This window comes from Populus alba, chromosome 5, assembly GCF_005239225.2.
Source record: "Populus alba chromosome 5, ASM523922v2, whole genome shotgun sequence".
Classification (NCBI taxonomy): domain Eukaryota; kingdom Viridiplantae; phylum Streptophyta; class Magnoliopsida; order Malpighiales; family Salicaceae; genus Populus; species Populus alba.
In genome coordinates this window covers 20265486-20278612 of record NC_133288.1, presented here as the reverse complement: position 1 = coordinate 20278612, position 13127 = coordinate 20265486, and the positions used below count along the sequence as shown (strand labels likewise).

General features: G+C 33.9%; 1 protein-coding gene across 1 annotated transcript; it reads left to right on the top strand.

The window, feature by feature from the left end:
* Positions 1-390: 390 nt before the first annotated feature.
* LOC118061644 (calcium-transporting ATPase 12, plasma membrane-type) lies at positions 391-4198 on the top strand. The gene has a single exon (XM_035075151.2). The coding sequence runs from the start codon at positions 551-553 to the stop codon at positions 3728-3730; it is 3180 nt and encodes a 1059-aa protein (XP_034931042.1). The 5' UTR covers positions 391-550; the 3' UTR covers positions 3731-4198.
* The last annotated feature ends 8929 nt before the right edge of the window (positions 4199-13127 follow it).

Below are 13127 nucleotides of genomic sequence, written 5' to 3'. Positions count from 1 at the left end.
TTTATCACACAAGTAAATCCCAATCCCATTGTTTGTCCTGTGGGAACATAAATATTCGAGGCAAAACACCAACTTTAATGAGTGTTTGAAGATACCTTTTGTTTTTGTGTTCATTTTACTTAAAAAAAAAAAAATTATATATATCAGTGTAGGTTGATAGTTTTACCACGACATTGTTAAAAATATTAGAATATTGTTGCCACTTGTTTACTTGCTTGAGAAGGGGTTTTCATATATATATATATATATATATATATATATATATATATATATATATATATATATATATATAATAAAAGATTCCCCTTGTTTTCGTCTTTTTAAAAAAAGACAAAACAAGAATAGACGTGGGAGGTTGTTTGGTAATGTGATAACCTCCAGACAGCAGCAACTTTAGTTCATTATAAAGAACTTGAAACGCCAAGATAGTTCGAAATGAATTTCTAAATCCGTGTCTTTGTACCCGAACTGAAATAGTAAATCTCTTCCTAGTTCTGAACACCTACCAAGCCTTTTCGCTTCTCCTCGAAGGAAAGAACAAGAAGAAAACATGGCAAGCAGCAAGCCATCACATATCGACTGCAGCACATTGCTCGCCAACACCTTCAAGAAGGCCCAAAAGAGATGGCGCATTGCTTATCTAACAATTCGCTCTGTCAGGGCAATGCTTTCTCTTGTGAGAGATATTGTATCAGAAACTAACAGCCACCAGTTCTCCGGGATTTTGCACTCAGTTCCCTACTCTGTGCTTGATACAGAGCCAAGCAGTTCCCACCATCACAGGAATGGAAATGAATCAACTATCAATATCCCTAATGTTGATCAAACGAAACTCACTGAAATGGTGAAGGAGAAAGACTTGATATCTCTCAACCATCTTGGAGGAGTTGAAGGTGTAGCCACCGTTCTTGGGACAAACTCAAAAATTGGAATCACTGGTCATGACCAGGAAGTCAGCAGGCGGCGTGAGATGTTCGGTTCCAACACTTACCACAAGCCACCTCCGAAAGGATTTTTCTTTTTTGTGATGGATGCTTTTAAAGACACCACCATTCTTATTCTGCTGGTGTGTGCTGCTCTTTCCCTTGGTTTTGGCATCAAACAACATGGCATAAAGGAAGGTTGGTACGAAGGTGGGAGTATCTTTGTCGCTGTCTTTCTGGTCATCGTTGTCTCTGCGTTGAGCAACTATAGACAGGAGACACAATTTGACAAGCTATCGAAAATAAGTAACAATATTAAGGTTGATGTTCTTAGAAATGAACGGCGACAACAAATCTCCATATTTGATATTGTTGTTGGAGATGTTGTCTTCTTGAAGATTGGTGATCAAATTCCAGCTGATGGCTTGTTCTTGGATGGACACTCTTTGGAAGTGGACGAGTCAAGCATGACAGGAGAGAGTGATCATGTAGCAGCCAACACCAAAGAGAACCCCTTCTTGTTTTCTGGTTCGAAAATTGCAGATGGATATGCTCGAATGCTCGTGACATCTGTGGGGATGAACACAGCATGGGGGGAAATGATGAGCTCAATAAATCGTGACTCCGATGAACGAACACCACTACAAGCCCGGCTTGACAAACTAACTTCTTCTATTGGGAAGGTCGGCCTTTCAGTTGCTTTTATAGTGCTTGTAGTCATGTTAGTTCGTTACTTCACAGGAAATACAGAAGATGAAAATGGGATGAAGGAGTATATCGGTAGCAAAACAGATACAGATGATGTGTTAAATGCGGTTGTACGCATTGTTGCTGCTGCAGTCACTATTGTGGTTGTTGCTATTCCTGAAGGTTTGCCGTTGGCGGTCACACTAACACTAGCTTATTCTATGAAGAGAATGATGGCTGATCAAGCTATGGTCAGAAAACTTTCAGCTTGTGAAACAATGGGTTCAGCCACAGTCATCTGCACCGACAAAACAGGCACATTGACACTAAATCAGATGAAAGTAGCCAAGTTCTGGCTTGGCCAAGAACCAATTGAGGAAGATACTTATAAAGCAATTGCGCCATCAATTCTTGAATTACTCCACCAAGGAGTCAGTTTAAACACGACCGGTAGTGTGTACAAATCTGCATCAGGATCTGGACCTGAGTTTTCAGGAAGTCCAACGGAAAAAGCAATTCTTTCATGGGCTGTTTCTGACATGGGCATGGATTTGGAAAAACTGAAGCAAAGCTGTACCATTCTTCATGTTGAAACTTTCAACTCAGAGAAGAAACGAAGCGGGGTTTCAATAAGGAAAATGGCTGATGATACTGTTCATGTACATTGGAAAGGAGCTGCTGAGATGATTCTGGCTTTGTGTTCAAGTTATTACGAGAGTAGCGGGATGATAAAGTCCATGGATGAGGATGAAAGAAGTAAAATCGAGAAAATAATCCAAGGTATGGCAGCTAGTAGCCTTAGATGCATTGCATTTGCTCATAAAAGGGTTACCGAGGAAGGAATGAAGGACGATGATGGCGAGTCACACCAGAGGCTACAAGAAGATGGTTTGACCTTTCTAGGGATAGTTGGTCTGAAGGATCCATGTAGAACTGGAGCAAAGAAAGCCGTAGAAATCTGCAAAGCTGCAGGGGTGAGCGTGAAAATGATAACTGGTGACAATATTTTCACAGCGAAAGCTATAGCAACAGAATGCGGCATACTTGAGCTCAATAACCATGTAGACGATGAAGAAGTGGTGGAAGGTGTCGTATTTCGGAACTACACAAATGAACAGAGAATGGAGAAGGTAGATAAGATCCGCGTGATGGCAAGGTCCTCCCCTTTCGACAAACTTCTTATGGTACAATGCTTGAGACAGAAAGGTCATGTTGTTGCAGTCACAGGAGATGGCACAAATGATGCGCCTGCATTAAAAGAAGCAGATATAGGACTCTCTATGGGGATCCAAGGTACCGAGGTTGCCAAGGAGAGCTCAGATATCGTCATTCTGGATGACAACTTTACTTCTGTGGCCACTGTTTTGAGGTGGGGACGGTGTGTCTATAACAATATTCAGAAATTTATCCAGTTTCAACTAACTGTGAACGTTGCAGCTCTTGTAATCAACTTTATTGCAGCAGTGTCTGCTGGTGAGGTTCCGTTAACAGCTGTTCAGTTGCTGTGGGTAAACCTCATCATGGACACATTGGGAGCTCTGGCTCTCGCTACAGAGCGGCCCACTGATGAGCTAATGGAGATGACACCTGTGGGGCGAACCGCCCCCCTAATCACTAATATAATGTGGAGAAATCTTCTAGCTCAAGCCTTTTACCAGATAGCAATCTTACTGACATTACAATTTGCTGGCGAGTCTATCTTCAATGTAAGTGCAGAGGTCAACGATACGCTAATATTCAACACTTTTGTGCTTTGCCAAGTTTTCAACGAGTTCAATGCAAGGAGCATGGAAAAGCAGAACGTATTCAAAGGGATTCACAGGAACCATTTGTTTCTGGGTATCATCGCAATAACTATTGTTCTTCAGGTGGTGATGGTGGAGTTCCTAAAGAAGTTTGCAAGCACTGAGAGGTTGAACTGGTGGCAGTGGGTGACTTGTATTGTGATTGCAGCTGTATCGTGGCCAATTGGTTGGTTTGTGAAACTTATACCAGTTTCAGGCAAACCACTCTTCAGTTACCTCAGGAAGCCAATAGCAACATCCAAAAGAGTTATGCATTCCATGTGCTTTAGAGGAACATCCTCCCCTGAGCTTGGAACTGGGTGTGGAAGAAGGTAATAGAAGGGTTCTAGAACCAGCAAAGCCAAAGAAGCTTCAGATAATAGCACGTTACATACTGAGCATCGGAAGCAAGTTACTCTTGATCCCAGTTCACGAATCCTCTTTTGCCAGATTCACGCCGCTAAAGATTCATTGGGACATGAATGTGGCAAAAAAGGATTCGTTTATTGAGATAAGCTTAAGAGTAATTTTCTATGGCACTGACGCGACGCATTCTTAAGCAAGCCACTTTCAGCATGCTACTCTTCCAATGCCTCGTAGCTTTATATATACTGATAGATGAAATTCGCTGTGAAGAGTCTTCTTGTAAAAATTTATCATTTTATTGTCTGTCTGATATGTAGAGAGATCCAAAACGTTTGTAAAACAGCATAGCCGGTGGGCTAAAGGCTCGTAGAAGGAAATAATAAAAAAAAAAAAACCTGTTCAGTTTTGCCCAACAGTGACATCAATGTTTCCTGTCAACTTGGTCCGGCCAGTTCAAAAATAAAATAAAATTGAGAGAAGCCCAATTAGCTGTTCGGGCTACTATTTAAAAGAAAGAATAGAAGACTGTCTCACTTACCGATAGAAGAGAGAACGAGAAAAAAGGACGGGTTATTGGAGCTCCACCGTGCCTTCTCCACCTTTATGCATATTAAGAAGATCGTAGGGAGACAAATCCAACGAAAGAGTCATGATGTCTCCTCAGGCGACGCTGCAAGTGGCGAGCTTGATTCACACGTTAACGTGGGTATTACACTTGCTAGCTAATTTTATCTCTGTTTTTTTTTTCTTTTTCAATTCAATCCGTGATTGTTAAACAGCTCTCTAATCCAGTCTCTAAATTTGATTGACCAGACAACTTGCAGGGGAAAGGAAACAAAGAAGAGAAAATATTGGCACGCATGTGCTCTTGCTGCCCTGACAGTACACAAACCTAATTTGCAAAAGTCAGGAATGCACGCCTTGTCAATAAGCACAGCTGAGAACCGTTTGGGGTAAAAAAAAATTTTGTTAAAATTTAATACGATTTGTATGTTTTGGATCGTTTTGATATACTGATGTCGAAAATAATTTTTTAAAAATAAAAAAACATCATTAACATGTATTTCGTACTGCGCATTGTGTGCATCTAATTTTCAATTGCATAAATTACAGGTGAAGCTTTGTCAATATAGTATGGTAAAAGTAATTATTTACAAAGACAAAAACATAAACAAGAAAACAACAAGTTAGAAAGAAAAATTGAATTAGATTAAAGTTGTCACACAAAACCCTAGTTTATAATTTTATTAGTGAATATTTCTTTTTGAAAATAAAAAAATAATAATAAGCATCCTACCTTTCAAATAAGAAGGTATCAAATCACTATAATTCTAAAATTATTAAGCATATTATTTAATTTAATAAACTAAATAAAAAAAAATAATCAAAGAAAAATAATTCTTTTTAAGAACTTTTTGTACCTTTCTTCTTGGTTGAAAAAACTCATCATCAAGTTTAAACTACTCTTGTTTCGATACTGTGGGTGTTTATTCAAGACTTTCCAACTATTTTTATTTCTTAGCCCTGCCTCTATAAGAATTTTAGACATAAACTTTAGTTCATTCATTTTAAAATTTGTATAAGAAACAATAATTAACAAGTTATTTTACTTTCATTAGCTTCTATACTAATAAATTGTAAACCTAAAACATGCTTCATCAATACATGTTGTAACCGCTGTCCTGACTCGACTTTTTACAATAGATGCTTCCATGTACCAAATTGTGGTAATACACTACTTAGTGGTCTATAACTTGATAAGTAAAACTCACAAGTCTTTTAAAAATGCACATAATTTTAAAGACTCTAGAGAGAGCAACTAATAGTCCAAAAGGCCCAAGGCTATTATAAAAAGAAAAAAAAAAAAATGTTCGGTCAAGTTATTGGGTACGAGGCCCAACAACCAAAATCAGACAACAACTTGTCCAGTTAAAAAAAACCTCAAACACTTATTTGGGCTTTGATTGTTAAAAAAAACTGTTTGAAGTTTGAACTACTCTTTAAAAGAAAGAATAAAAGACCGACTCATTTACAAGGAGAATAAAGAGAAAGAAATAGAGAAGAAAGGTGGGCTTTACCATGCCTTTTCCACCTATACAGACTGCATCACGTGAAAAAGCTTGTCGAGATGAATCTATTACACTAAAAAAGGCCTTCGTTTGAGTCATGATGGCTCTCCATGCACCACCATAAGTGTTTGGTCTTGGTTCACAAGCTAGCACATACATTATACTCACCATCTCTTCCCCCCCCCCTTTTGTTTTCAATTCAGCCCTTTGTTCCTCAACAACTCCCTGATTCAATCTCCAAAGTTAATTGATCAGATAATTTGCAGTGGAGAAAAAAAAAAGGAAGAAAAAAAAATATTGCTTTGCATGTGCTCTCGCCACCCAAACACTTGGAAAACTTAACTTGCAGAAGTTATGGGCACCCATCTTGCTAGTACAGTATAACACAACCACCTACTATTGTTACACGACGCGTACCAAATTATTTTTTGTGGAAGTCATAGGTTTATGAAATTATTCTTTTTTTTCAACATTATTTTGCTCTAATGATTCGCTAAATGATGCATGAGAGGGTTTCTTTGTCTGACATGTTACTTGTTTTGTAGAAATTAAGGAACAACAAGCCCAACCCAATTGAAGAAGAAATATCATCCTAAACCCGTTCTAACAGTCGCGAAAAAGGCCCAATTCAAAATGACGTTTTTGGACTTGGTCGCAAGCTTTACCATGATAATAATACCAGCCCGCCCTTCATTTTCTAATCTTCTCCGACAAGAAAGAAAAACAAGCAAAGGGCATAAATTATGAAAATACAATTAGAGAATCATCAACTCCCACTGAGCTTTATTGGACCAGATCAAGCAGCAGTGCAATCTATCCCTCCAAATCATTAACCTGCACAACCGAGTTTAAAAATCCCAGTAATTACAATCAAGTTTCGGTACTGATAGAATAGAATAGAAAAGGAAAAATCATTAAGAATTAAGAATAATGGGAAAGCATTTAGGGTATGTTTAGAAGTGTGGTCGTGGTTGCTTTTTAAAGTATGTTTCATTCTGAAATGCATTAAAATATAATTTTTTTATTTTTAAAAAACTTAATTTTGGAATTAACACGCATCAAAATGATATAAAATATAAAAAAAATTATTTAGCTATTTTGTTTTAATGTTTTTAAAAACATGAATTAGTCCATGTTTTCAATCGCTGTATTGAGAAGATGAGATTTGATTATCATTCACTATTTTACCTATATATGCATGGAAAAAAACTATAAGTATTTGCACAAACTGTTGAGTCAGGTGATTTAGTAAACTTGTTCAATTCCTTGATGTTTTTTGGTTTATGCTTTCAAATTTAGAGATAACATCCAATAAAATTTATTAATTCTTTTGAATGCATCAAATACATATAAAATGTGCGCTTTTAGAATAACCGCGAAAGGACTTTGATTCATAAATTTATCTAAACATATTGAACTAAAAAAACACAGCGCGGGAGAGAACACGATATATAGCAAATTGATGACTGATCAGAGCAAGCTAGCTTTAGCTTTCAGACATGGTAAAGTGTATATATGTTTTTTTTTTTTTAAAAATTATTTTTGATATTAAAGTATAAAAATAATTTAAAAACATTAAAAAATATTAATTTAAAATAATAAAAAAAATTAAATTTTTTTTAAAAACCCTTTAAAACACGCTTTTAAAACAAAAAAAAATAGGCAAAACACACCACTTACTTTTAAGCTCCAATTCAAACGTTCATTTTGAGTCGTTTTGGTCCTTTAGCATGGAGGATACTATCGGTAAAATTGAAAGGGCTAATGAGCTGGCATTGAAGTAGAAAAAGAAAAGCCCAAATGCCCAAGACAAGGACTAAAGTCCATCAAAGTGCTTGATGGTTTGTTCTTTTGATAACTGTAAACTAATTTTGTTACTTCGGTGCTCTTGAGCTGATGGCCAGCATCCTCTTGTTCGAATCTTAAACGGTATTATTTTAAGATATTTTTTTTTTTTTAAAAAGCTAAATTAATTAACTTTAACCAAATAAAATTTTAATTTAATTTAATATAAAACTTGATTAAATTCAAGTTAAACCGACTTTAATAAAAACTCAAGAAAGCACAAATTCTTTATATTCAAGCGTCTAAAACCTCCCGGAAAATAGAGAAGACTAATTTAAAGATATTCTATTCATTAAAAAATATATTTTAGGAGGAAGACAAGCGTCGTGGACAACCAACATTATAAAATAATATCTTAGATTCAACTCGTCCATAACAGGTAACCCTCCTTTGATTTGTCCATAACCACTTCGAGGATTCCTATGAATAAACAAGAATATCATCATCAAAACAATATGTATTAATCTGAAGTTTATAACAGTGCGAGCCACAAATTAAGATTCCAAGTGCTTTCCCCTTTCTTTTTTCCTCTTTATTGTATTTATTATTTCATGATTAGCACCCATATCATCATGCTAAAAGAATAAAACCACGTTTCACAGCCAATGAAGATGGTGTGCATATTTAGGATTACTATGTGTCAGCTAAGCATAAAAATTGAGTGTAAGGAAAAAAAGAGAGAGAAGGGCTTGATGCATGAGGGATAAGATAGGATCTCAAAAGCATCAACCATGCTATCAGAGGAGAAATGCTGCCCTCTCAAACCCTGAGAGATTGCTTGGCTAGAATGGAAGAGGGCAAAATTAGAGCAAACCTTGTCCATGGGAGCAGGCCCAGATTGATGCGTGAGCAGTATCACCACCAACGGGCTGGACTATATAGTATATACAACAAAATAAAGTGTATTTTCTTCATCTAATGCAAACAAGATTTGATTCCTTGTTTTCTTTATGAAAAATCTCTAAAATAACTTTACCATCTACAACATCTAACACCCACCAATGATTGTGTATTTAACAAGCAACAATTTGAGACTTAAAGTAGGATTTAGAGTGAGAAATAGCTAGGGTTTTTTCGTGATGCCATCAGCAGGTGAAACTACCACATGATCTAATCCATCCTTGATAATGAAGGAAGTTAATTTAGATCATGCTGGCAGCTTCAACTGCTAGTGGTGCACGAGAGATGATCAACGGATCAATATCCAGCGATCTGGGGAGTCAGGGAGAGAGGGGGGCAGAGGGAGGTAGAGAGATGTAAATGCAACTAGTTTTGAGTTCTCTCTTCATATGGGATTGCTGCTAGGGAAGAGAGGAAGGGAAGGGTATATATAGCGGCCAAGGGCCAAGACAAGAACGCCTCGTCTCTCGGTGTTAGTGTGATTAGGTTATTTAATCTTTTTTGGTTATAATAAGGAGACTGAAAAGCTTATATTATGAGGATATAGTAATAAATTAGGAAGAAAACAGATGGCAGTGGTCCAAAGCGAAGACAAAATGAATATTATCATGCCCACGCCACCACCATGCAGACAAGGAAGCGAGTTCTTCCAAATTCTCTCCCCTACCACCCTTTATCACTTTTATCCACCTCTCGCTAGCTCCTTCAATATGCAAGTACTATCATCCTCCATGAACCTAAAAAAGAGTGCTAAGCATAACTATAGTAATTAATCTAAATATGGGGCCCTGTTTTTCATGGCTACTCGGGGAAATTAATTAGAAATCTCATGACCTAACAAAACCATGTGCTCTATTTGCTCAGGCCAAGAGAAAGGGAGGGATCATATGATATTCTTTGGCTTTCATGTCATGTATTCCGGTGGTATGTATTTTGATGCATGCCCTTTATTCCATGGAAGAATCTTCCCTTTAATATTGTTCTAAATGAAGAACAGATAGATAGCGTTTCTTCCTTGCTTTAATTTCTTTTTCTCTTTTTGTTCTTTTTGAGATAGAAGCTTTAGCTTCTTTCTTTATAAATAATGCGGCATGCCATTTGTCAGAGACTAGGTCCTCATGCACCTAATATCTGCCAGGAACATGTTAAAAGTTATCTTTGAAGGCATTATTAAGCAAATATCCGGTAATCTAATCCGTAAAGTGAACAGTCCATCTGACAAAGGAAAAACAAGAAAACGATATGAATTCTGATAAAGTATGTTGTTGATTTTGACATTCCGTTTCTTTCAAATTGTTTTGATCCCTGTGGTAGGTTTGTGCAGGTGGAACCAGCAGATGGACGCCGAGTAATCCCAATATATCCAAATCCAGGTCTCAAAAGGCGGGAAACATGATATTCTAAAGAATATGTTAGGACAGGAGTTCCCATCTGTTTGGTTTGAATGTTTAACCATCTTAATTTAAATTTTTAATTAAAATTTTAGAATATAATTTATATTATTTTTTAATATATTTTCTCAAATAAAAGCTCTTTATATTTAAAATTTGCACAAATTCATTTTATCATGTGTTTAATTTTTATCAAATAAATAGAAATGGTAAGATTCAAATTCGTGATTACTTTATCAATAAGATTTTGATATGATGTTAAATAACCATTTTATTTTAAAAATTTAAAATTTAAAATTAAATCTTAAAATATAATTTATATTATTCTATAGAAAATATTGATAGGATTAACCATGCAGAACTGAATCAACTACTAATTCGCCTTGCAAGTATTCTTTCATGCTCCTAGCAAAACTGCTTTTCCAGTACCTTCGCATGATTTTCAAGTAATTAGTGCGGTTGCGAACAAAAGAAAAAAGCACTTGGAATGTGATTGGTTCACTTGCTACATTTTCATGGGCTCCTTAATAATTGGGATTCCATTTTATATTATTGGGCTCCATTGTTTCTGCACACGATTCTAGCAGTAATTGACGGGGCGATTGTTTTTTGTTTTTTTAAGATGTGTTTTGTTAGTACTCTAGGACAAGACAAGACATCGATACGATATAAATAACAAAACTAAAAAAAAATAAAAAAATACTTGATTAAAAATACAAAGTAAAAACTGGTTTTTTAAAATAAAAAATATAAAGATACATTTTTTTCATTTTCTCTACCTCTTTTAGTTAGAGATAATAACCAAACCCTTATAAATTTCATATCAATCACTATCAAAAAAATTAATAAATAATAACAAAAACATTGGCATAAATATTTCATCAGTAATTAATGGTAAATATAATGATTGTCAATGAAAATTTGGTCAAGAAATCATTAAATTCAAATAAACACATAATTTTATACTATTTAACTGTGATAAATTGATATATTTTATTTATTAAATAAATTTTATAATTATATATTTTTAAATCATTTTATCTTATATTTTATTTTTTAAGCTAAATTCAGTTAATTTTCTTTTAAACAATATTATCAATTACTATTATTTTAAAATTCAAATGTTAGTAAATCTTGAATTTTCTTACAAGATAAAAAATTTATCATCATGAAAGTATTTAATATTTAACAACTCCTGAGTTTAGATTTAATTAGGCTTTTTCTTTAGCCGTTAATGTTAATTTTGAAACAATGTTCGAGCCAATGCTAATAGATTATTCCTATCTTTTAGTCTTGAAAGAATAGTACAAGTGTTGTAATAAGTATTTCATTAATGAAATTCTTTCATACCAAACAATATGACAAGGATAAAAATACCTGTAATAATAGAATTTGTATAAAAAATTGACTTTTAATTATGAGTTTAAAAGTAATTATCATTACAAGTTACAAGAAATTACTAGTTGTTATATAATATTTATTATTCAAATATTATTGATATAACATCAATAAAAAATTAGAATAGAATAGATTTTTACAGTGATTTAGTTTAACTAAATAAAAGAAATGTTTTTATAATATTAATGATGTTTTTATTTTTTTTCCAAAAAATTCTAACAAGTGTATCATACACTTTTTTATACACAAAAAATCATAATATAATTGATTATTTATTCCTGGTGAAAACTAAACTTTCAAGTCGTGTTCAAATTGTTAAAGATAATAATAATAAAGTACTTGAAAGAAAAAAATCTTTCGAATATATAAGTTAGTCAATTTATATTGAATTGATCTATCTATCAAGTTAGACAATTCAAATTTTAATTTCATTGACAATACCTAATTTGATGTTAATAAGTTAAATATAATATTGAATATATATAGATATAAATGATAAGATGCACCTTGAATTCAATACGAAAATTAAGTTTAACATGACCATGAAAGAAAATAAAGACAAAATTTACAATTAAAAATATTAAATTAATGTAGATGTGATGTTTCATTGTAAAACAAAATTGAAATGATATAAGATATCTATTAATGTTTTATAATATATTATATTTATATTTTTTTGATAATGTGTCATATTCTTTTGAAAATTTATTCATTATTTCAACAATTCCAATTTCTTTTTGCACGGTTGCGGGTTTAATTTGATCGATTATTGATTATTGGCTGAAGACACTTGATGCTTGTAAGAACACTCTTTGCATCGGATCTAAATTAATCACCTTATTTTTTTATTTTTTTAAAAAGCAAATTCTAGATTTAGACAAAAGGCACATCACCCAGAAACGTTTTCATCATTATTTTCAGATTGTAATAGCACAACAACCACACTTCAGCTCATTAATTATTTTGTATTTTAAAAATATTTGAATTTTTTTATTTATTTTAAATTAATATTTTTTTTATATTTTTAAATATTTTAATACACTGATTTTAAAAATGATTTTTTAAAAATAAAAAAAATATTTTGATAAAAGTTTAAGTAAAAATAAAACGTTTTTATTCAGTGATTTAGCTATAAAAAAATAAAGGAAATTTGACTGAAACAGTGGCAGAAAAAATTCCCTTGACTATTTGATGAGAGGATACTTTCTGTTTCTTTCCATTCTTCGAAAGCACAAAGACAAAACGGTACGATCATTACATCTATGAAAATGGCATTGCAGATGTAAAGCAATAATTTCTTATTTCATAGGCCCCTTGCCGCTTTCAAGTTAGGAGTGAACATGTGTCACAATTCAAACGGTCAACGGCTCAATGAATGACCTAAACAAAGAGCAAACTATCTCTCCTATCAGCCATCAATCTGGTTCTCTGCTCGCATCGACACCACAGCCTTCTGTCCGAGGGAAAATTGTGATGCAGATCATTAGTGAAAAATACTTAGTGGCCGACATGGCTACATATTTGATGTTTGGTTTATTACTTAGATTGGACGTTACATTGCAAACACTGTTTACTTAATTACTGCTCTCTCTCTTTTTTATCAGGACAGAGCATGGAAACAAATGATCTCTGATAGATTCCTTTGCTGGGATATTGCTTTGAGATTTGTAATAAAGTATGCTTTTGATGCAGCAATATATTTTATGTTGGAATCAATTTACTCGGAAAGTATAGAAAAGCCAATGAAAAAACAATTAATCATGG